The 22,488-nt window shown below is 45.2% G+C and overlaps 1 protein-coding gene across 1 annotated transcript in view; it reads right to left on the reverse strand.

Moving 5' to 3' along the window:
* The window catches only part of St14 (ST14 transmembrane serine protease matriptase), a 40,052-nt gene that overhangs the window by 15,663 nt on the left and 1,901 nt on the right, over positions 1-22,488 (reverse strand). Inside the window, exon 2 of the mRNA XM_076924567.1 lies at positions 249-408. Within this exon, the coding sequence (XP_076780682.1) occupies positions 249-408 (160 nt within the window). The remainder of the gene's footprint in view (positions 1-248; positions 409-22,488) is intronic.

Consider the following 22,488-nt stretch of genomic DNA (forward strand, 5'->3'; position numbering starts at 1 on the left):
GTCCTCAGCTGGGACAGACAAACACCAAGAGGGTGCCAGATCTGACCAGGCCCCCATCATTCACTGTCATGGTCTGAAATGGCTCAGGGAGACAATGCACTGGACCCCTCCCATATGTCCCTCTCCTCCTATTCCCCCTCATCCCTGACCTCATTCTCTCCTGTCCATCACAGGTGGCCCTTTGGCCTGCCCACTGAGGGAAGAGGGAGAGCTGCCACTATGTCGCCCTCCAAAGCCACTGTACTCACAATGAAAGTGCCACACCAGCAAGCCAGCCACGAGCGAGAGCAAGAGGAAGCTGAACAGCACGGCCACCAGCACCACCCAGCGCCTGGGGCCTCGCTTCTCCACTTTCTTGGTGTTGTTCGCAGGCAGGAACTCCACACCCTCCTCAAAGCCGTTCATGTTCTAAACGCAAAAAGTTTCCAGGACTCAGAAACGGTTTCACAATGGCTTCCCACTCAAGTTCAGTGACATCTGTGAGCTTGGGAGAACCAGAACTGCACAATGGAGAAGGGGCTTCACCCAGGAGTGCAGGACCTCTATGCCCAAGGGCTGTCACCTGTCCCAAGATACAAATCACCACCCCAGCAGAAGAAATGGAGCTGCTTCTATCCATACCCCACTGGCTGGTGAGCATGAACTGCTCCACATAACCCAGAGCAAGGTGCACTGGCATATTTCTACAAATCCAGCATTTGAGACGTGAGGGCAGAGGATTAGGAGTTCAAGACCAGCTTCAGCTACATAAGGCGTTTGAAGCCAGCCTGAGCTACATGAGACCCTGTCTCAAGATAAAACCAAACAAGTTTAAGACTTCAGGAGTCTCTACACCCAGCGCTGAGGATCTGGACTTGAGCATAATGTCTTTGGCATAAGTGGCTGCCAGGTATAAGCAGAGCAAACAGCCCAGAAACACAAGTGGCATTGTGGACCCTCTGCAGGACTTCTAAGGCCACCCTCGACTGTACCCAGCGCAGTCCTCTTGGTCACTTGGGCCAGGAACCTGTGGGCAAGATGGAACTTGCCCACCCTGCCTAGCAGCTTTACCCCTGATATTGCAAAGAAAGCAATGGCCCCACCTTGACTACCTCAGCTGCAGAACTGTTTCAGGTCTCTGAGACACACCTGCTGTCACCTCGGATCTGTACATCAAGCTCCAACAACAAACATGTCTTCTATTTTTCAAGTGTGTGTGTGTGTGTGTGTGTCTGTCTGTCTGTCTGTCTGTCTGTCTGATGTGAAGGTCAGAGGACAACTTGCAGAAGTCTACTTGCTCTTCCACTTCCACCACATGGGCTCCATTGACTAAATTCAGGTTCTTAGGCTTGGCGCCTAAAGCATTTAACTACTGGGCCACCTCAATGGCTGCTCTTCAACAATTTCATACAGGAATATGATACATTCTGATGACTCTTTTCCCACACCCTCTCTTTTCTCCCTCCCATCCATCAATCTCCCTTTGCTTCCTTACAGTCTCATTCCCAGATTTATGACTTTTCATTTTGTGACCCATTTACTCTAACCAATGCCATGTGTGTGAGTCGAGACCCTTGGATGGGAACTATCCACTGGAGACTTGGGAGTCACCAGTGGGTGTACAAATGAAGACAATGACTTCTCCTTCCCCTGAAACTATTGGGTGTATGTTCAGGAACGAGAAGTAGGGCCCATAGCCCCTCCTCCAACCACGCCTGACCACTGACTGTTGACTGTGGGGACCCACTGCAGGTAGTCACAGCCACCGTAGGATCATGATTGCAAAGGCGGTGTCTTGCCTAAAGATGGTACTTGGCATCCTCTGAATGTCTTCCAGCGCTTCTATGATTTTCATGCCCTCTTACTCAATGTTCCCTGGGTCTTGGGACTTACAGAAGAGCAGTTTTAGTGTCTTAGAGCTAAGCACTCATCCATCTCTTACTCTCAGCACCTAGAGCAGCAAGAGTCTTTGCATTCACCACTGCCTGAACCAACAACATTTGATGTGTCACGTCATCACAGTATTAACATTTATATGCATGGCCCCACCCCCTGCCACACTGGAATATTTATATCTCAAAGTCTCAAGCCTTTACACAATAGATCCCACAGATGCACGTCTCAGAGGCAGGGTCATAAAGGTATTTCATTCTACTTCTTCAAGAAGTCACTATATAGAATAGACTGACCTCAAATTCTCAGGGATACCCCTGTCTCTGCATCTCATGGGAGGTGGAATTAAACGCAAACACCTGAAAGGGGGTGATTCTGATGCTAAGGTCCTGTTCCCCAGTTGGTTCTTGATTTGTCAGTAAAGAAGGCCAGGGGCTAATTCCTGGGTGGAAGGTACAGGCAGGACTTCCTGGTCCCAGGAGGAAAAGGCAGATGTAAGAAAGGAGAGAGGTGTTTCTGCCATGCTTTGGAGGGAGAAGAACACAGCATCTATGGGAGATCTTGGGAGAGGTGGGGCCTGTGGCCACCACCACAGGGGGGTGGCCAGGGATGTTTGACAGGAGCTAGGTGGGATTAGCCACTAAAGTTTATGGCAGGTAGAGAGACAGAGATAATAAGTTGGTAAGGGCACACTTTTCCAGATGGGAGATATCAACACCTAGCAATTGTGCCAAGAAGGCAAGTTGTAAAGGAAGAAACTGTGTGTGTATGTGTTTTGTCTGAGGATTCAAGGGAAGTCAGGCGGGGGCTGGTAACACAGCAAAGGTGGTAGCTTAAAACAACACTCAACACACACACCCATACCTAGCTAATTTTTTTAAAAAGATGTATTTATTGTATGTATATAACTACAATGTCACTGTCTTCAGACACACCAGAAGAGGGCATAGGATCCCATTACAGATGGCTGTGAACCACCATGTGGTTGCTGGGAATTGAACTCAGGACCTCAGGGAGAGCACCTCTTTTTACTGCTGAGCCATCTCTCTAACTTCGCCTAGCCAACTTTTAAAAAGTTTGTGTAAGTGTGTGTATCTGTGTGTGGATATGTTCATGTGAGTGTAAGTACCCAAGGAGGCTACAAAAGGGTGTCAGATCACCTGGAGCTGGAGTTGCAAGCATTTGTGAACCACCCAAGGTGGAGTGCTGGGAGACAAATTTAGCAGCAACTGTGTCTACAGCTGAGCCCCGATTTACTAACTTGATAATGTAAATCATAACATTGTCTCTTCCTTTTTTCTCCTCCACCCTCCCAAAGCTGTAGAATCAATGTTTTTTAAAAAATTACATACAACAAGGGGGTAATGGTGAATATTTGTAACCCTAGCATTCAGCAGGCAAGGGACAGTAGGACTGCCATTTTGAAGCAAGCCCAGACTATATAGCAAACAGAAGGCCAGCCTGGACTACACATATACAAAGCAAGACCCTGTCTCAAAACAAAATAATTCTCCCAAACCACACAAACATTTAAAAAAATCCGACTAAATATATGTGTGTGTTATAAATGAGTGAATACACACACATACATACATTTTCTTGATCTTTTTATTAGACTATTCCACTCACTATTTTTTCTCTCCTATATAATAATTTGTTTATATTAATACACTCAAGTTTGAACATATTGCTAAGACCTTATAATGGTCTTCTCAACCTTCCACATATAAAATCGATCAAATAACTCACTTCATTTTCTCCCTATGAGCCTCTTTCCCAGAGCCCTCTGTCCTTTCTTATACCTATTGTGAACTGTCATTCCTCATGACCTGAGAACATCCTTTGCCTTTGTCTTGCTCTGAAGCCTCCGTTCCCTAAAGTTCCATCTTCATCTCTTATGGATCATTCTACTTTCATTTGGACTTTCTTGGTGGGGTTGTTTTTTTTTTTTTTTTTTTGGCTTTTTATTGGTTTTGTCCATAGCCAAGGCTGACCTGGAACTCACTATTTAGCCCAGGTTGGCTTGAACTCAGTGATCCTCCTGCCTCAACCTCTGAGTTCTGGGATTGCAATCATGGATCCACTCTTTCTAAAGCTTATTCCACTCTAAGAATCTTTCTGAGAAGGAAAAGTTTTGATACTTCCCATAGTTTTAAATATAGTTTTTATTTCTTCGTGTGTGTGTGTGTGTGTGTGTGTGCAACACACTTTTAATTCCAGCACTAAGGAGGCAAAGGCAGGTGGATCTCTGAGCTCAAGGCCAGCCTGGTCTACATAGTGAATTCTACAATGGTCTGGGTCTCATAGAGAGACCCTATCTCATATATATATATATATATATATATATACTTTTTCTATACTCATATTTGTTGATAGTCGGGATGGGTGTAGAACTACAGGGTTAAAATCATTTCCTTCTTGAACTTTGAAAGCACTGTGTTTCTAATTTTGCTTCTGAGAGCATAAGTCTGTTATCTTTCATTTAATGACTTGTCTTTCTCTGAAAAACCTCAAAATGAACCCTAAATTAGCTCTGAATTTCATTACACTGAAGTTGCCATATGTCCTCTGAATTTAGAAATTTCTGTGTTTCAATCTAAGAAACTTTCTTGTGATATTTATTTCTTGATTTCATTTTCCCTGATCTACTCTTTCCTCACTATATCAATCCTTTCTTATCTTTTCTCTGTATTAGCCATCTCATTCTTTAACCTTTTTTATTGTGGTTGTTCGTGTCTGCTACCAAAACTTTCATAAGGTTTCCATTCCTTCCCCTTTCACTGTATTTTGTATTTGTTTTGAGGAAGTATGCTTTTCTCTTTATATTTCTCTGAGTACCTTTTCTTTATATTGAAGTTTTTCTTCAACTGTTCAAGGATCATTCATTGTTCATTCCATTTACAGAGTGAGATCCTAAAAGCAGCTCACATTTCTGCATGCAAATGTCTAGTCAGATTTTTCTACTGGGCACTTCCAACAGTATCTTGGCCATGCTATGGTATGGTTTAATTACTCCAAGAAGACACAGCATTCTGATCTCCTGACTGGATTTATTCACAGCCCTTGACATTCAGGAACAGGTTGGGGGATAAACTTATCTTCCTTTTCCACTCCTCACTATAGCCTTTTCTGACTTTGTGTCCTGAAGTCCAGATGTCCTCTGGTTAAATTTTTCCAACTATGCTTCCCATCCACTATGGAGGTCTGGAGGGATAGATGTCTCTTTACTTGAGCAAAAGTAAAGATTTTGAGATTCTGGACTATACATTTCCTAGTCTCATTCCCATCTTCTGTAACATTTAGGCCTAGGGACTCAGTGGTCTAATACTTGCCCAACATTCATAGGGTCCTGGGAAGGAAAGAAGGAAGGAAAGGGGAGGGAAGGAAGGGAAGGGAAGGGAAGGGAAGGGAAGGGAAGGGACGGGAAGGGAAGGGAAGGGAAGGGAAGAAGGGAAGGGAAAGGAAAGGAAGGAAAGGAAGGGAAGGGAAGAAGGGAAGGGAAGAAGGAAGAAGGAAGAAGGGAAGAAAAGAGAAGGAAGGGAGGGTGGGTGTCTTAGTCACTGTTCTATTGCTATGAAGAGGCACCATGATCAAGGCAACTCCTGTAAAGGAAAGCATTCAATTGGGGCCTTGCTTAATTTCAGAGACAGTCTATTATCATCATGGCAGGGAACAGGGCAGCATGCATGGTGCTGGAGACTTAGCTGAGAACTACATCCTGACTTGAAGTCCCAGAGAGTGTGAGACAGCCTGGCAAAACCTTTTAAAAGCTCAAAGCCCACCTCCAGTTACACACTTCCTCCAACGAGGCCACACCTCCTAACCCTTACAATCCTTTCAAACAGCTCTACTCACTGGTGAGCAAGCACTCAACTATAGCAGCCAAAGGAGGGCATTGTTATTCAAACCACCACAGAGAGGAAAGAAGCTAGAGTCCAATTCTGAGCTGGCAGAGAACACATTGCCAATAAACTAACAAAAGGCCATGTCCAAGAAAAATCTGAAGATACAAACGCATCTTCAAGTTCAAAGGACTCACAAATGGTGAGCAAGATAAGGACAAAAGTATAAATAACTCAATACATCGTGATGACACTTCAGAACACCAGTGGTGAAGTGCATAGCACCTGTGTCTTGTCCTCCCTCCCTGTGTTTTATATCATTTAGCTTTTTCTGGGAGTGTTCTAAGCTTACTCCAGCAAGCCTTTTGAAACAGTTTCCCTGAGACCACATGACATACAATCAACAGCACCTGTTTAAAGCTTCTAGTTTGAAGAATTGTTATGGTTGGATCTAAAGTGTCCCCCCCCCCCGCCCCCCACAGGCTTGTGTTTCAGTGGTTGCTCCCCAGATGATAGGCTATGGGACCTTTGACAGATGGAGCCTTTCAAAGTGGATGGAAGCTCGTCATTAGGAGCTGGCTTCTGTCAGGTAGTCTGGTCACAGCAATGAAAAGCTAGCACATACAAACATGTATTTATACTTGTGAAACCAACATCACAGTAAAAAATAATGACCATGCCCCCACCTTTAAAAGTTTCCTTCTAGGCTCTCCCTCCTGTTCTTGCCTGACTCCCTCTCCTGTCTCAAGCAACCACTATTTACTATCACTGAAGATTCGTTTGCTCTTTCTAGAGTTCAACAGTTATTAATTATATTTCTAGTGCTGTCACAGAACAATGTGACTAAGGCACCTTATAGAAGGAAGGGTTTATTTGGGCTTCTGAGGGATAAGAGGAGTCTATCGCCATCGTGGCAGGGAAGCAATGTAGCAGGCAAGCATGGCAGCTAGAACTTTAAGCTAAGGATTTATATCTCCACGCATAAGCAGGAAGCAAAGCAAGAGGTAGAATTGGAAATGGCACACGGCTTTTGCTATCGCAAAATCCACTCCCCACCCCCAGTGGCATACTTCCCCCAGCAAGTCCCCACCTCCTCAGCCTCTCAAAGCAGTGCTCCCAACTGGGAAACACGCACGTGGAAATCTCTGAGAAAACAGGGGACAACTTAAACCACCACATTATGTTATTGGAATTACTCAGTAAATATATACACTGCTGTAAGAAATCTTTGTATTACACTACACATCCATCTCTGTAGGGTGATGATCTAACTGTGAAATGGTGCATCCGTACAACAGGAACGTGCTGAGTTGAGGAGCTGCCAAAGTGTTTTAGAGAGTGGTTGTGCCATTTTATACTCTCATCAGCAACTGTGGAAATTCTAGACGTTCACACCCTACCTAGTTCCTGGTGTGACCAACCGGCTGGTTGGTTTATGTCAACTGAACACAAACTAGAGCGCCGTGGGGGGGAGGGACCCTCAATAGAAAAAATGCCTTCAGCAGATTGGCCTGTGGCATGTCTGTGTGGCATTTTCTTGATTGCTGGTTGAAATGAGTGGACCCAGTGAGTGGTGCTATCCTTGGGTAGGTAGTCTTGGGTTGTATAAGAAAGCAAGCTGAGCTACCCATGAGGACAAAGCTACTAGGCAGTTTCCTTCCATAAAAAGCCATGCTCTTTGTTCCAGTTTCCTTCAGTGACAGACTGGGACTGGAATACATACACCAACTGAACCCTCTTCCCACCCACACTGCTTTGGGTTGTGGTGTTTATCACAGCAGTGGAAAGCAAGCTAGAACAGCCAGTCCTTTGAATTTTCATAGATGCATGCGGTTTATCTGTGTGGCTTTAAATGGCTTTTCTCTGATGCTTGATAACGCTGAACAACTTTTCATGTACGCCACAGCCATATGTTTGATCTTCTTGGCTGAAGTGTTCTCTCTAATCTTCTGCCTATTCTTTTAATGCCTTTCTTATGTTCCCTGTCCTTGGATTTGAGAATTCTTTACATATACTCTGGATGCAAGTTCTTTATACACTTCCCAAAGATTTTCCTCCCTTGTGGCTTATATTTTAATTTCTTAGCAAAATCTTTGATGACTGTGTGGGTTTTTTTTTTTTATTTGAGGATGACCAACTTGTCAAATATTTCCTTTACTGACTGTGGCTTGGATTTTTCCCCTATATTTTCTTCTAGAAGTTTTATGGTTTCAGGTTTTATGTTTGGGTCTATATACCCAAGAATTCCTGTGGGTCTTTGTTTTCGTGATATAAGGTATGGATAAAGTCCTTTTCATTTCATGGACAGATCTCCAATAAATCGCTCATCTTTTATTGACAAACTACCATTTCTCCCCAGTGCCACCTTTGTCAAATGTTCATGTAATTAGCTATAGCTTTATTTCCAGACTAACTAGTTCTATGAGGCTACCTGTCTGTCTTTGTGTGATTGATTACCATGCTGTTTGTGAGCCATCGAGACGTCACAGCAGGTAAAGACTCTTTGCCACCAAGACCGAGCACCTGAGTTCCAGCCCTAGAACCATGTAGTAGAAGGAGAGGACTCCTATAAGCTGTCCTTTGACCTCCACACACCACAGTGCCACGTATGCACCCCCACACCAATCAATTAATCAATATAATTTAAAATTTTTAAAGAAAAGTTACTGAAATCATTTAGCAAGAAGGCTGTAGAATTTATTAAGATCCATGGATAAAAATCTACTGTATTTCTGTATTTCAGCAAGGAACAATTGGAAAGTGATAGTGAAAGTTACCAGTTAAGGTAGTTCACAGAGACAAACTCCTCAGGGGCAAGTCTGACAAAGGATATTCATTCAAGATGTGCACACTGAAAAAACAGAACGCCAGTGGGAGGAACCCCAGAGAAGAATGAACTGGGTGATGTGTACCGTTCACCCCTGGAAGACTCAATATTGATAAGGTATCTAATTTCAAATGTATTCATAACGCAGTACAATCCTGATCAAAATACCAGTGTGCTTTCTAAAGACACTAATTGGCTGAATGTAAAATTCTTATGTAAATGCAAAGCCATTGAAAGAAAGCCAAACTGGAGGGCTCCCAGGGTATGACATCAGGGCTAACTATAAAGGCAATGTTTTGTTCCAAAAGCTGGACATTTCATTTCCAAGAATATTTTATTCCTTGAAGAGTAGCCACTTGAGCAGCTTTTGTTAATTAATCTGAAGTTACTATCTTCTTGCTCTTTCTTAGAATACAACTGTTTTTGTTTAGCTCATTTTTACTTTTCTCTTTCAGAAAATAAGCTTTCTATAGCTGTAGAACGGGTGTCGGTTGTCTAATCATGTTTATGAATGAAAAACAGGGGCTAGGGAGGAACACCAGTGGACAAAGTGCTTGCTGTGTAAGGAAGATGACCCCGTCTGGATCCCCAGCATCTGCACAAAAGCACTGGGGTGGAGATAAGACGTTGCCTTGGACTCACTGGTCAGCAAGTCTAGCAGAATTGGTGAGCTGCAGGTTCAATGAAAGAACCTGTCTCAAAAAATAGGATAGAGGGAGACTAGAGAGATGGCCCAGTGGTTAAGAGCACTTGCTGCTCTTGCAGAAGACCTAGGTTTGGTTTCTAGCACCCATAAAGAGGCTCACAACCACTCCACTACCTCCACTTTCAGGCAGAGCCGATGCCCTCTTCTGGCCTCCACAGGCACTGCATGCACATGGTACACATCTATACACGCAGGCAAAACACTCATACATACAACTAAATAATTCTTTAAATCTTAACTAAATAAATAAATACAACTAAATAGATCTTTACGTTAGAGAGAAACTGAGGAAGACACCACATATTGACCTCTGAACCTTTACGGGCATGTGCACACACATCGATGTGTACACACGTGTTCATGTGCACCTACATACATGAAGACACACAGAAATGGGGGGAAAAAACACAAAGGTTTCAGCTTCACAATCTGAAGAGACTGTGTATGAGAGACATTATTTAGAAAAGGCATTATGTTTAGATGTATTTTAAACTTACAGGTATTTTCCTACCTATTTTCCTCCCAGAACTTCACAATAATCCTAGGAACCTTTCAAGACTGGCATTGTCACCCTAATTTACAGAGAAGGCAGGGACAAACAACGCTTCTGCAAAGTTAGATAACACTTGGGGAAGATCCATAATTTAATTTCTGCCTCCCTGGGGGATCGCCTTCCAGAATTGAGGGAGCAAACAGATAGTTCTAGGGTTCTTCTCAACCCAGAAACAACTGTTTAATCAGTAACTTGCCAGCTCCCCCCCCCCCACCCTGTTTTTTATAACCATAGCTTTCTGGCTCCATTTTCAGGCATGAGAGAGGTCCTCTTACATAACTCCATCAATTTATTGAAGAGGAAACTGAGGCCACATGAGAGGGAGCGGCCCGACCAAAGGCTCAGAGATAAGTAAAGTAGAAACACTGGGGCAGGAGCCAAGCTCTTCCCAGCAGAGGCGGGATTTCCGGCAAGTGTGTGCTTGGCCCCAGAGTTCAGTGCAGAGACAAGTGGGGAGGAAGAAGGTGGACAGAGAACCCTCTACACCCTGCTGTAATTTACACATGATCTCTATACAGCCAGAGACAACAGAAGAGAAAGTATACCTGTACCTGTCTCTGTTTCTATTCCCTAGATGTAAACATACCTGCAGGTGTACAAACAACACAGGGCTGCGAAGCCAGGTGCTTGCTTACCACAAACAGAAGCCTCTTAACTATGGTGGCCTCTTCCTACCTACAGGCTCCAGTTTGGTGCGGCTGGAGTAGACTGAAACATAACATGGCCCCAGGGCACTGAGACAAAAGAGCACAGGGTAATTTCCAGGAAATCAAGAGAAATGAGTGACTTGAAGTGTGTAACCCAGTACTGATCCTGGGGGCACGAAAGGGGAAAGCCCTGGGCTCAGGTTGCAAGCATGACCTCAGAGTATCTATTCCCATTCAACTTCCTGGAGCAAGAGGGAGCCTGGTCCAGAAACCAGGAAAGGAAGAATACAGAAACCCTGAAGGAAATGGTTTCTTTCTTTCTTTGGAGTGTGTGATGTGTATATGTATGTACATGTGTGCATGCAGGTGCATATTCGAGTGGATGCATATGTATGTTCAAACATGTGAATGCCAGAAGACATCGGAAATCCTCATCACTCTCACCTTGTTTTTTAAAACAAAAATCACCAAAAGGAGCTCACTGCACTGGTCACCAAACTCCGGGGATCAGCTCATCCATCCCCTTCCCACGCAGCTGCGGGTAATGAGGATCCAAACTCAGGCACTTTTACTAAATGATTCATCTCCCTGGAAATCACATTTTCTATTATTTCAGACACACTGGTCCTCAAGACCAGGGCCTGTCAAAACAAACAACAAATAAAATCCTTATTTGTATATTTTATTTGCTTATGTAAACAAGAACTTTGCAACCACCTTACTCCATCACGTAGGGAGCAAAACACGGCTGGAAGCTGAATGCTGAACCAATAATACTGTTCAAATCGACTAAAGGATCCTCTCATTGAGAGATTCCCTCTTCTGGTTCAGACACATCGTAAGAGTACAGCCTATCTGGGGTTCACAGTATCCCATGTTCTGGGACCAGCAAGTCAAAGCCATTGTTAGCTCAGAGCGCGGTCCTTGTTAGAGTGAAAGCAACTAGTAAGTGATTTTATATTTAGAATCAACAATACTACTAACTGTAGAGAGGATACCACCATTTAGACACCAGAAAGGAATGTCCCTATCAGGGAATTTAAGTAATGTAATCTTGGTCCAGAGAGCACCCTTAACTGTGCCAAGGAAGAAATGGGAACTGGCCAGGCTAAACACGGTCAACCAAGCTAACCATGATCCTGCACTGCGGATATTACCTGTAAACCCAGACTTCCTCAAGTCAAATATCAACCAATCACGACTGTCCTCATTTGCATGTCAGGTGGTGGTTGGTGGGCTTCAGGATGGCTCTCAAACTGAAGCTACCAGCCAGTGCAACCAACTTGCCCAAGGCAGGTGCTTCTTCTGTTACTGTTTCTTTTCATTCCTGTTACATCTAGCAGTAGGTAAACTTACATTTTTCTATTCTGGTCTGATCTGGGTGAATTCGTTCACTCCCCTGCCAATTCCTCATCACACTCGACAAGGTTCAGAAGAGATTCCACCCGAATCATAAGAGGAAAACTAAATAAAATAAACCTTCACTCCAGACTCATATCTTACAAGTTGGGTGTGACATGTAGAAAAGACAGGAGTAATCAATCATGGAATCTGAAGAGGTTACTCAGACTCTCAGGGAGGGTGAAGGGCAGTCACATGATAAGGGCAATCCTGTGTCTGCTGCTGAAGATCAAGGTCAAGGGGCAGAGGTGATGATGTCATCTTTTTGGGAACACAGGTGTGTGGCTCAGATCTGGGATTGTCAAGGGTGGCTGATGCAAGCCTCTGCCAACTGTCACTGATTTGTGGCAGACAGTGTTCACTTAAATAATCTGTGACTCAGTGTATCGACTCAACAGGTGGAACAGATTTCAATTCCATGGTATCACCACCACTGTGCTGAGAACCGTAAAATATCCCTGTGATTCTCAAAGCAAGAAAGCATGACGGAGATGACCGAGCACTGGAGTGGCCAGCAAGGCAAGAAGACAGGCTACAGCACTTTGAAGACATCCGCTTGTCCAAGAAGGACCTACCCATAATCTTGCCAGCCAGCTTTGGGCATCCTGGCCAGAATCCCCAGAAATGCCACAGAGCCTGAGCCCACCTCAGTCAACAGAATAGAGAATGATCCCTGAAAGGGAACCCTGGGATTTGTTGTCTAACTGGGAAGAGCTAAACCTGGGGGACATCGGTAGCTCTGATAGACAGCAGAGGCGGAGTCAGAGAAAAGCCAAAGGTCAAGCTGCTGATTACGGGCATAGCTCATTTTATAGCACTTCACCTAAGATACGGTGCTACTTACAAACTGAAGGTAAGGTCACCTTCAATCTGTGGGCACCATTTTTACAGCCACTCAAACAATCATTTTAGCAAGAGTGTTCTTAATTAAGTTGGTACATTGGTTTTTGGTTGGTTTTGATTGGTTGGTTGGGTTTTGTCAGTTTTTTTTTTTTTTTTTTTTTCAGGGAGCTGAACTAAACTCACAATATCCTCCTAAGACTTTCCTGCCAGAATAGCTCTGCTAAGGACTTTCTCCAGTGAACCAGCAGGCTTCCAATATCAGACTTCACCCAACCATCACCGGCACAAACCGTCATCCAAAGAGGAACTTCACAACACAAGAGAAGGAAAGAAAAAGCACACAGTAGAAACCTCCCACCCAGCCATTAACCACAGCATTTGACCAACTAAAAAGCCCGCCTCTCAGCTCAGATGCCTCTGGTCCCTGTTGAACACACCAGCCAGCCCTTCCCCAGACTTGTCTAGTAAGAAGTGATTTAGAACAAACACATTGATCATTCAGCACCGGGATTCCCTGGGGCCTCTCTCCCAGTCTGCAGACCCCTGGTGTATTTCGCAGGGGCAGCGCCTGGGATCTGAAAAGGTTTTAACAAGTGCCTGGGTCACTTCGGCAGCTAAGGCTTGAGAAACTCCACCCGCACTTGCCAGTTTCCCGGCAGCCAGGTTCACTCATTTCTCATCATTGGTGAAGGAAGCAGCCTGGCTTACCAGCTCCAACCAATCTATTTTAAGCCACCCAGGATGCAAGATACCTGTGGTAATGGTTAGCTGTACTTCCTGCCAGGGGGGCCCTCCCATAATAGTTAAGGCATCATCCCCAAATTCCCTGGGGCTACCAGAAACACATACACCCCATTCACCCAGCCAGCCTCAGGCCCAGCCACATGGTGGGGGAGGGCTCCCTGGATCCTTTTGCCATTTTCCCACTCAGCACCAGCCATCTTTGCTCTCTGACCCTACCACTGGTTTCCACCGTCCCATAAGGTGTGAATGCTGGATGCACTGTCCACGTATCAACTACAGCCCATCAGAACAGAACACCAACAGAAGGCCAGTAGCTCTCACTGAGTAAAGTAAACAGAAAGTCTCCATACCTGATTTGATCATGAGGGAAAGTCCCCAGGACCTACCTGTCTCTGTCCACAACACATAGAAACAAGAATCTCTGCCAGGGAACAGCAGGCTCCTCCTATGTCTCTACTATGCCTCCCCTCTAAACTGAAGCCCACAGTGGCCGCTGCCAACACAGCCTGTGGACAGAAGCCACACATCCCAGCCACAGGACACCTTCCTTCTCAGAAGAGAAGGAACACAGTGTGGAGAGCACTGCTTGACATAAATCCTTTCCCTTTTTTTGTGGGGTGGAGTGGGTGTGACCTAGATCGGGATTCTGGGCTGAGCCCCTTCAGCTCGTGGGGCAAACATTTCTCATTGGGCCTCAGTCTCCCGCTCTTAAAACTGGGCTAATGACCCCTTAGAGAACATAATTAGCTAATTCCTGCTAATGACAGGGGCCTCTCTACTGTGTCCCTTTGATTTTACTTCCCCACCCACCTTGCATTCACCCACCCAGAAAAGACCTCACAGGCCCAGGGGGACCAAGCCCAGGTGTGGTGTGGGGTGCCACAGAAATAGGGAAGCTTCTTCTACCACCCCTCCCTCACAGCCTCCATCCTCAATGCCATCAAGACTTAACACTTGACTCTTTGATTTGGGGGGTGGGAGGGTGGAAGGAGGCAGTGGCTAGAGATTATACATGGTCCAACCACCTCACCACCCTCCCTGCTCAGCCAAGTGTAACAGCAGAGCCTGGCTGATCTAACTCACCCAACCCCACCCCAACCCTCAAAAAGCAAACTAAACAACAGAAAGGAGAGGTACGGCAAGCATCTCCTGACAATTCCTTTTCTTGACTCTTCACCGAATCTACACCCCAATTTCTCAGACTAGTGTGGTTTTTATTATTGCAATTTTTTGCTGAGATAATTTAGATTTCTGCAAAAATGTAAGAATTAATGAAACGCTTTGTAGACTTTGCCCGTGTCCCCCATAGGGTAGCACTTCAAAACACTGTAGTGGTATGCACTGATATACTCTGCAGACCTCCCCCAGGTCTCCCGCCATACTTGTACATGTGTGTCTTTCCACATGCTCTATCCCTGGGGTAGGTCCCTGTGCCCACTATAGACAAGGTTGTGTCCTGCTTCCAACACAAAGCTCCCTCACATTGTCTCCTTTTGGGGTTGTGTGGTAGGGTTGAGGCAGAGTCTCTCTACATAGTCCTGGCTGTCTGGACACTCATTATGTAGACCAGGCTAGCCTCAAACTCAAAGATCAGCCTGTCTTTATCTCATGAGTCCATTAAAGGAGTGTGCCACCACTGCCAGCCCATTGTCTTGTTATACCACACCTACCTTCTTCCTGTCCCCCAAGCTCTTCAGTCTCTCAGCCACTGAAGTATTTAAGCCCCACTGCTAGACTGTTTTTAAAATAAATGGTGTCTAAGTACACAGCATGCAGGATTTGGGGGAGTTTGGGCTTTTATTTTCCCCCACTATACAAAGTTTAGTGTATCCTTGGAGAATCATTCAAGGCCTGGTTTCTACTAAGGGATCAGTGACTCTCTTTTCTATGATTGAGGGACAATGCATGGCATATAGATACCACAGTTTGCTTGTGCCTTGGGAGGCCCCGGGGACCTGCAAACAAAACCCTCAAGCCTCTGCAAATTAGTAAGATTCACAAACATGTGCTCTGTGGCTCCCAGGCCCCTAATTAAGCTGCAGATCTGAGGATAAGTTGGAGTGAAAGGACTGAACATGCAAACAGGGAAGCCCTTTTGGCTGAGTTCATAATTACAAGCCAGACTCTCGGGAGGCAGCTCGGAGGATCTTCAGAGTTTCTTCCTCAGAGCAGGTTAGCAGATTTGAGGGGACATCTCTGCTCTCATTCGCAGAGCTATTTGCTTCTCTGGGAAATCTCGTTCTCACTGGACACCAACATTACCAGGCCTTCCTCTCTCCAGTGTTATCGGCTTAAAAAAAGACCACTTCACTATACCCAACCAGTCCGATTTCTCTGGCTCAAGGCAGTGCCTGAGTCACTCAGTGTTTGTGTGTGTTCTTGCTCTGCATTCTGTAGCTAACCATGCTTGATTCCCCCAATCAGTCAAACAGAATGTTTTCCAAACCTCTGACCACCTGACTTAACCTCCTCATCAGTCATATTCCCATGAACATGGTAGCACACAAGCCATCTGACCCAGTGGGTCTGTGGTACTGCTGGGGGTCAGGCACAACCCTCAGCCTGATCGCTGCATTTCCATTAATCATCCAAAACCACGTACAAGTTGCTCATCTAAGCAATCAAAGTTAAGAAAGAAGGATTGATACAGCACAAAGGGAAAGCTTGGGCGATGAAACAAAATATCCTTTCAACAAAGAAAAAAAAAAAGACGGACTGAAACAGAAGTCATATCCATCTGGAGTAGGTACTGGTCCCCACTCACTGAAGACAGATTCTAGGTTTCATTGGATGACAGAATCTGTAAGTCCCCAGATCAAGTCACTTGTATAAAATGAAGTACTGTTTGCATAGAACTTTTATACATTCTTCTGTATACCTCAAATCATCTCTAGATGTAAATATATGCAAACTGATGGTGTGTTATATGTTTCAGAGGATAAAAGCAAGAAAAGCCTATTACAGATGTACTTTTTTCTTCAAATATTTTCAGTCAGTGGTTGGTTAGATCTGCAGGACAGATACTTATGGCTAATTCTTATCCTTTTATAATCCATCAGATGAACTCTCTGGGGCAGATCCCGTCCTAAACTCTCAACATGACAGGAAAGAAAGGGAAATAAAGGCACTGTGGTTTAGTTCTATAATTTCCACATGATTTAAGAGACCACTGCCAAACATTAGCCAGGGAATCTTATGGAAGGGGAGGAAGGATTGATGGAGCCAAATGGGGTCAAGGACACCACAAGAAAACATACAGAATCAACTAACCTGGGCCCATGGGGGTTCACAGAGACTGAACCACCAACCAAAGAGAGTGCATGTGATAGACCTGGGCCCATGCACATGTGTAACAGCTGGTCAGCTCAGTCTTCACGTGGGACTCCTGGCAACTGGAGCAGGAGCTACCTCTGACTCTGTTGCCTGTCTTTGGACCGTTTTACTCTGGCTGGGCTGCCTTGTCTAGGTTCAGTGGAAGAGGAAGTGAAGCACCTGGTCCTACTGCAGCTTGATGTGCTGGGGGCAGGTTGAAATTCATGAGAAGCCTCTCCTCCTCTGAGAGAGGGGTGGGGGGAGGGGAGGTAGGATGGAGGAGAAACAAGGAGAAGAGCAGGGAGGGGAGTTTGCCGTTGGGATGTAGACTAGGATGTAGATTAATAAGGGGAGAAAAGTACATAAAAACAGAAGATATTTAATAAAGGCCAGTGGTGTGGCTCAGTGGATTAAGATACTTGCTGCCAAGCCTGGCAGCCTGAGTACAGTCCCTGGTACCCACGTGCTAGAAGGAAAGAACTGACTCCTGTAAATGGCCTCTCTACATCCACACGACCATAGCATCTCCCAGAAAACAACTATAGCACTACTTACAGGATTAAAACCTTAGGGAACAAGGGGCTAGAAAGATGGCTCACTGGTGAGCACCCACATCCGGCAGCTCACAAGCACCTGTAACTCCAGAGGATCTGATGCCCTCTTCTGCCTCTGAGAACATCCGCACGTACATATCTATATACACAGGGATGCACACACATACACATAAATGAAAATCATTTTGAAGTTTTTAAAATCATTACCCTGGGGAGCAAATTCCAGAAAAAAAAAATTCACTTTCTCTTCTGCTTCTTTCTATACTACCTGACTTTAAACCCCTCCCCTAACTTTTGTATTCACAAACAAACCTTAGGAGAACATAAATATCCAGTACTCTGGAAACAGAGGCAGAGGTAGATGGGTGTCTGTGAGTTCAAGGCCAGCCTGGTCTACACAGTGAGGTCCAGGATAGACAGATCTCCATAGTGAGACCATCTTAAAACAAACAAACAAATAAAACAGAGATAGGGAAGGAGAGAGAGGAAGAGAGAGATGGAACATGCATAAACAACAGAACGCTTCCTCTCATTTAAAAATTCTGACTGGCTGGAGAGACGGCTCAGCGGTTAAGAGCACCTATTGCTCTTGCAGAGGACCTGGATTCAACACCCAGCACCCACATGGCGGCTCACAACCATCTGTAATTCCTATTCCAGGGGACTCAATGCCTTCTTCTGCTCTCCACACAGAACACATACACACATACTGATGAGACACCCACACATAAACGGAATAAATCTAATTTTAAAAATAAAATTAAAATACAGACTATGGGGGTTGAGTGCATACCCTTTGAATGCATACTAAACCTTCTTAGCCTTCTGATGATATTTTACTTTTTTACTTATTAGTGTGGGGTGTGTGATGTGTGTGTGTGTGTGTGTGTGTGTAGATGTCCCTGTGTTATGTGCAGGTGTGTGTGTAGGTTAGAGAGTACAGCTTCAGGAGTCAGTTCTCTCCTTCTACCTTGCTTTGTCAGGATCTTGCTTTTTTTTTTTTTTTCTTTCCCTTTCTGCTATGTGATATGCTGAGGGTTAGCTGGCTTTCTAGCTTCTGGGCAATTTCCCTATCTCTGCATCCCATCTCACAGGAGGAATGTTAGGATTACAAGATCTGAGCTACTACATGAGTTTCAGGGATAAAACTATGACTATTAGGCTTGTTTGGCAAGTGATTTTACCTGCTGGGCTACCTCACTGGTCCTCAAAAATATTCTTTAACACATCTAGATAAATATGGTATGGAAGGGATTTAAAAAAAAAAACAACTCTCATCTTAGTTTTGGGACAGTCACTTAATAAATGGCAAGCCTGGCCTATGGTAAAATCACTGTCACCTCAAAACTCTGGATGTACTGGGGTGGAGTAGGTTCCTCACCCTGAGCCACGGAAGGAGGTGGTTTCTGTTTCCATCTGGGAGAATGGTGTCATGTGGGCAGCTTTTCCTCCAGACCCAGATGGACACGTTCTGTTTCGACAATCCACCCGGAGGGCCAGCTAGCTCCACCTGAGTCATCGTTAAACCATCAGTGGTATCGGCCTTTCCCTCCCAGCTTACTGACATCTCCAGAAGCCAAGAGGCCAATGTCCCAAGTCTGAATGTCCTGTAGGAATTGTCACTACAGAGGTAAAGGCACAGCACCCAGAAGGAAATGAGGGTGTCGTCAGAGAGACCCTCCTTAGCACAAAGCTCTATCATTCACAAGCCTACCAGACCTTAAGACTGCCAGTCCCCAGTCCTCCATGGGGCCCAGAGACAGGTTCGCTGCTATGCCTTTGCCTGCCTATTGACTTGTGCACAAAGTACTAGCTAACATTCACACACCAGCTGAAGGCTGGGACGAAGCAAAGGAAATGGACTGAGCTGATTTGTCAGCGAGGGTTGGGTGAATTGTTTTTCAGTTTAAAATTGCGCCATGATATTTACTGGTGCACATAATAAATGAAGGTACATTTCGTTGAAAGCCACGTTGCAATCACCTCTGCTGTTCTTCTGGTCAGCCCATCAAAAAAAAAAAACCAGACAGGTTTGGAGTGAGATGACTTAGGTGCACTAGGCTGGCGCCTGGTGATCACCACTTCTTTTTTTATGTGCTCACAACGCCCTAATGATGTGTTCTGGGATTTTCTGGGGATACGCATCAATCACCCCTGTCTTGGAGCCCAGTTTTATAATAGCATTGTGGTTAAGCTCATAGGCTTTGAAGTCACACAGATCAAGGTCTGAAATCTTTCTCTACCTCCCACTGCCTTTGGGCAGTTTATACAAGGCCTTTGAGCCCCAGAGTTTTCATCTGTAAACCATGCTTCTAGTTTCTCCATGTCAATGCCGTCAATGCCACGGCGAGTGAGACAACGGACTGAAGCTTCGTATTGAGGCAAGGGTAGAAAAGGAATCCTCCACCTTTTCTTCCACCACCATCTTGATAATCATTATAGACATAGGCACCACCAGCAGCAACCACAGACAGACAAAGGGATCTGAGATACCGACCAGTTAGACAACAGTCACAAAACCGCCAGAGAAAAACCTAGTGTATCCTTAAGCCCAGGCAGAAAGAGCAAAATAGGAAGACAAGCACCTGAAGGAATTTTCAGTATAGACCTGATTCTAGAAAAGTTGTCTGACGAGCCGGGCGGTGGTGGCACATGCCTTTAATTCCAGCACTTGGGAGGCAGAAGCAGGCAGATATCTGAGTTCAAGGCCAGCCTGATCTACAGAGTGAGTTCCAGGACAGCCAGGGCAACAAACACAAAATCCGAGTATTGCTCAGAGCCAGGACTGAGCCAACACTGCCTCCTGTGCACAAAGTTCTGGGTTTAATCTTTAGCACTACAAACAACTACTAACAAATAGAAATAACTAATAAGTAATTAAATAAAAACTGTATCTGTAGGAAACAAGTACAGCCATTTGTTTATGTCCAATATTACAACTATTTAACATTGTATTATATAAGTAATTTAGAGATGACCTGAGTAAGTGAGGGCTGTGTTTGGATTATATATGAATAGTCACACTCCACAAAACAAAAACCATCGCACACAACAGCATATAGCATACAGTTCCAATGTGTGACAGGCTACAACACGTCACCTTGTACAGTCGAGGTTTACAACATTGATCAGACCACCTAAGGACAAATTTCTCAGAATGTCTCCCTTCCGTGAATCCAATCAGAGCTGTACAATGTCACCTTACCTAAGGGGCATGAGTACTTTAGATTCTGAAATCCATGAAGCAATCACCCTTGGATACAGAGGAACGGTGTGACCTCTGAGACCATAGAGTAAGCTACCAAGTACTAGCAGCAAAAGCTGTACATGGTCCTGCCCAGCGGTCACCACAGGGAGCCAGATAACATCTTTAAGACCTGGCCTCTCTCCAGACTCTGTCCGGTTCTCTCTCACATTTCAGTAACACACTTCATGATCTAGGAGAGAAGAGCCAACAGCCTGGGTAGAACCACACACTAGGGAATGAACAGACACCAGGGGAACTCCAAGACTGCAACACTCTGAGGCCACTCTCCACACAGACCAGGTGAGAGAGGAAGCAAGATTGCTTCTCCTCCTGTAGCCTGTGATAATGACACCTTAGCCACAGATGGCCCTAAGCAAGCCCACTGGGAGCAGGAGACTCAGGCGGGCACACAGAAGCAATTCTCAAAGTTCAATGGTCTCCTCTGCCTCAACTTTCCAGACTCCTAAATGAGGATGGTAGGACCTGGGATAGAGGTGAAGGGTGGGTCTGCTAATACCCACTGGAGAAGAGGCCTTTCTTTCTCCTGACAGCCCCTGGTGTTCCACACCCACACAACACTCCCAGTCTCCCAGTGCCCAGTCCTTAGAGGTTTCTACAGGGGCACTTTGCCTGCTGAGAGGGAAAAGAATCTGAGGGAATCAGGGTGAGCAGGCCACTCATTTCTAGTCATAGAAGCTGGAGAGAGGGCAAAGTGAAAGGTGAAAAGGCTCAGAGAGACAGACGGGTGGGGGTGTGGCTCCCCAGCGCACCCTCTGTGGATAGAGCATTGCCCTGTGCTCAGACAGCCCAGGACTTCTGCAAAGTCAGGAACCCACTTAAAACAGAGATTCCTCCTCCCCTCCCCCCACCCCTCGCCATTTGCACTAAACTCAAAACCAAACCAAACCAAACCAAACAAACAAAAAAGAAACCTGACTGTTTGATTTGAAAACTACTATGGGTTTACAAAGGTTTCCTATGCAAAGTAATCCTTTGAATCCTAGGAATAAACCAGGGTCACACATGCCATCCCGTTTTCATAGCCTTTAAAACAGCTTTACTGGGATTGGATAACATCTCAGATCACCTGGTTAGGCAGTGGTGGCTCTGGGTCTTGGTTCCATGTTGTCCTCCCTTGTCACTGCTACATCACAGATGCCTGCAGCCCAATTCATCTGTCCTGAGGACCAGCTTGAGCTAGACAGATGTCCTTCTAAATCCCCACTCTGCGCTTGTCCATACTACCCATGGTGACACTGAAGGCACGGACTGTAACTTGGATCCTTCTCAATACCTGGCAAGTGCTTGGTCATTGGGTACTTAGTAAACACCTGCTGTGCAAATGAGTGACTGAATGAATGGGTGAGTGTTTGAGCAATTAGCAGATGACTCTAAATATTCAGGGCCGCAACCCCTAATATTGACCCCCAGCATCTATAAGTTCCCAACCTGTCTCTCTATTGTTGGGGAACCCTCAGTCTTACCTAAGGAAATCATTACTAAACATATATGAATATTTCATAAGCACACATGCAACTTCACAGCCACCGTCAAACAGTCCACAGCTTGGTTAAGTTTGACCTAACCAATCAGTGAGACAGACTTCTCCGTTCTCACTAACGGCCATTACAACTTGTATCTGCACACCTGCTCATACCTGGGCAGGGCACACACAGTCCCAGGATACATGAGACAGGGACAATAACAGTGGAATAACTCCAACCCTCTGTGGGAGCCATGAGGGACCCGCATAATCAACCTTGGGAAGGAGACAGACAAGTCACAACTCAAAAGCTGTGGTAGTGGTGCCCCTGGGACCCAGCCAGACCTCAGCCGGTCTCTGTAACAGAAGCTACCCAAGAGGCAGCAAGCAGCCACACAGACTGGTCAGAGAAAGTGTCAAGACCCCAACTGTAAACAGACATTCCTGGATGATGCAG

This window comes from Arvicanthis niloticus, chromosome 26 (assembly GCF_011762505.2).
Source record: "Arvicanthis niloticus isolate mArvNil1 chromosome 26, mArvNil1.pat.X, whole genome shotgun sequence".
Classification (NCBI taxonomy): Eukaryota; Metazoa; Chordata; class Mammalia; order Rodentia; family Muridae; genus Arvicanthis; species Arvicanthis niloticus.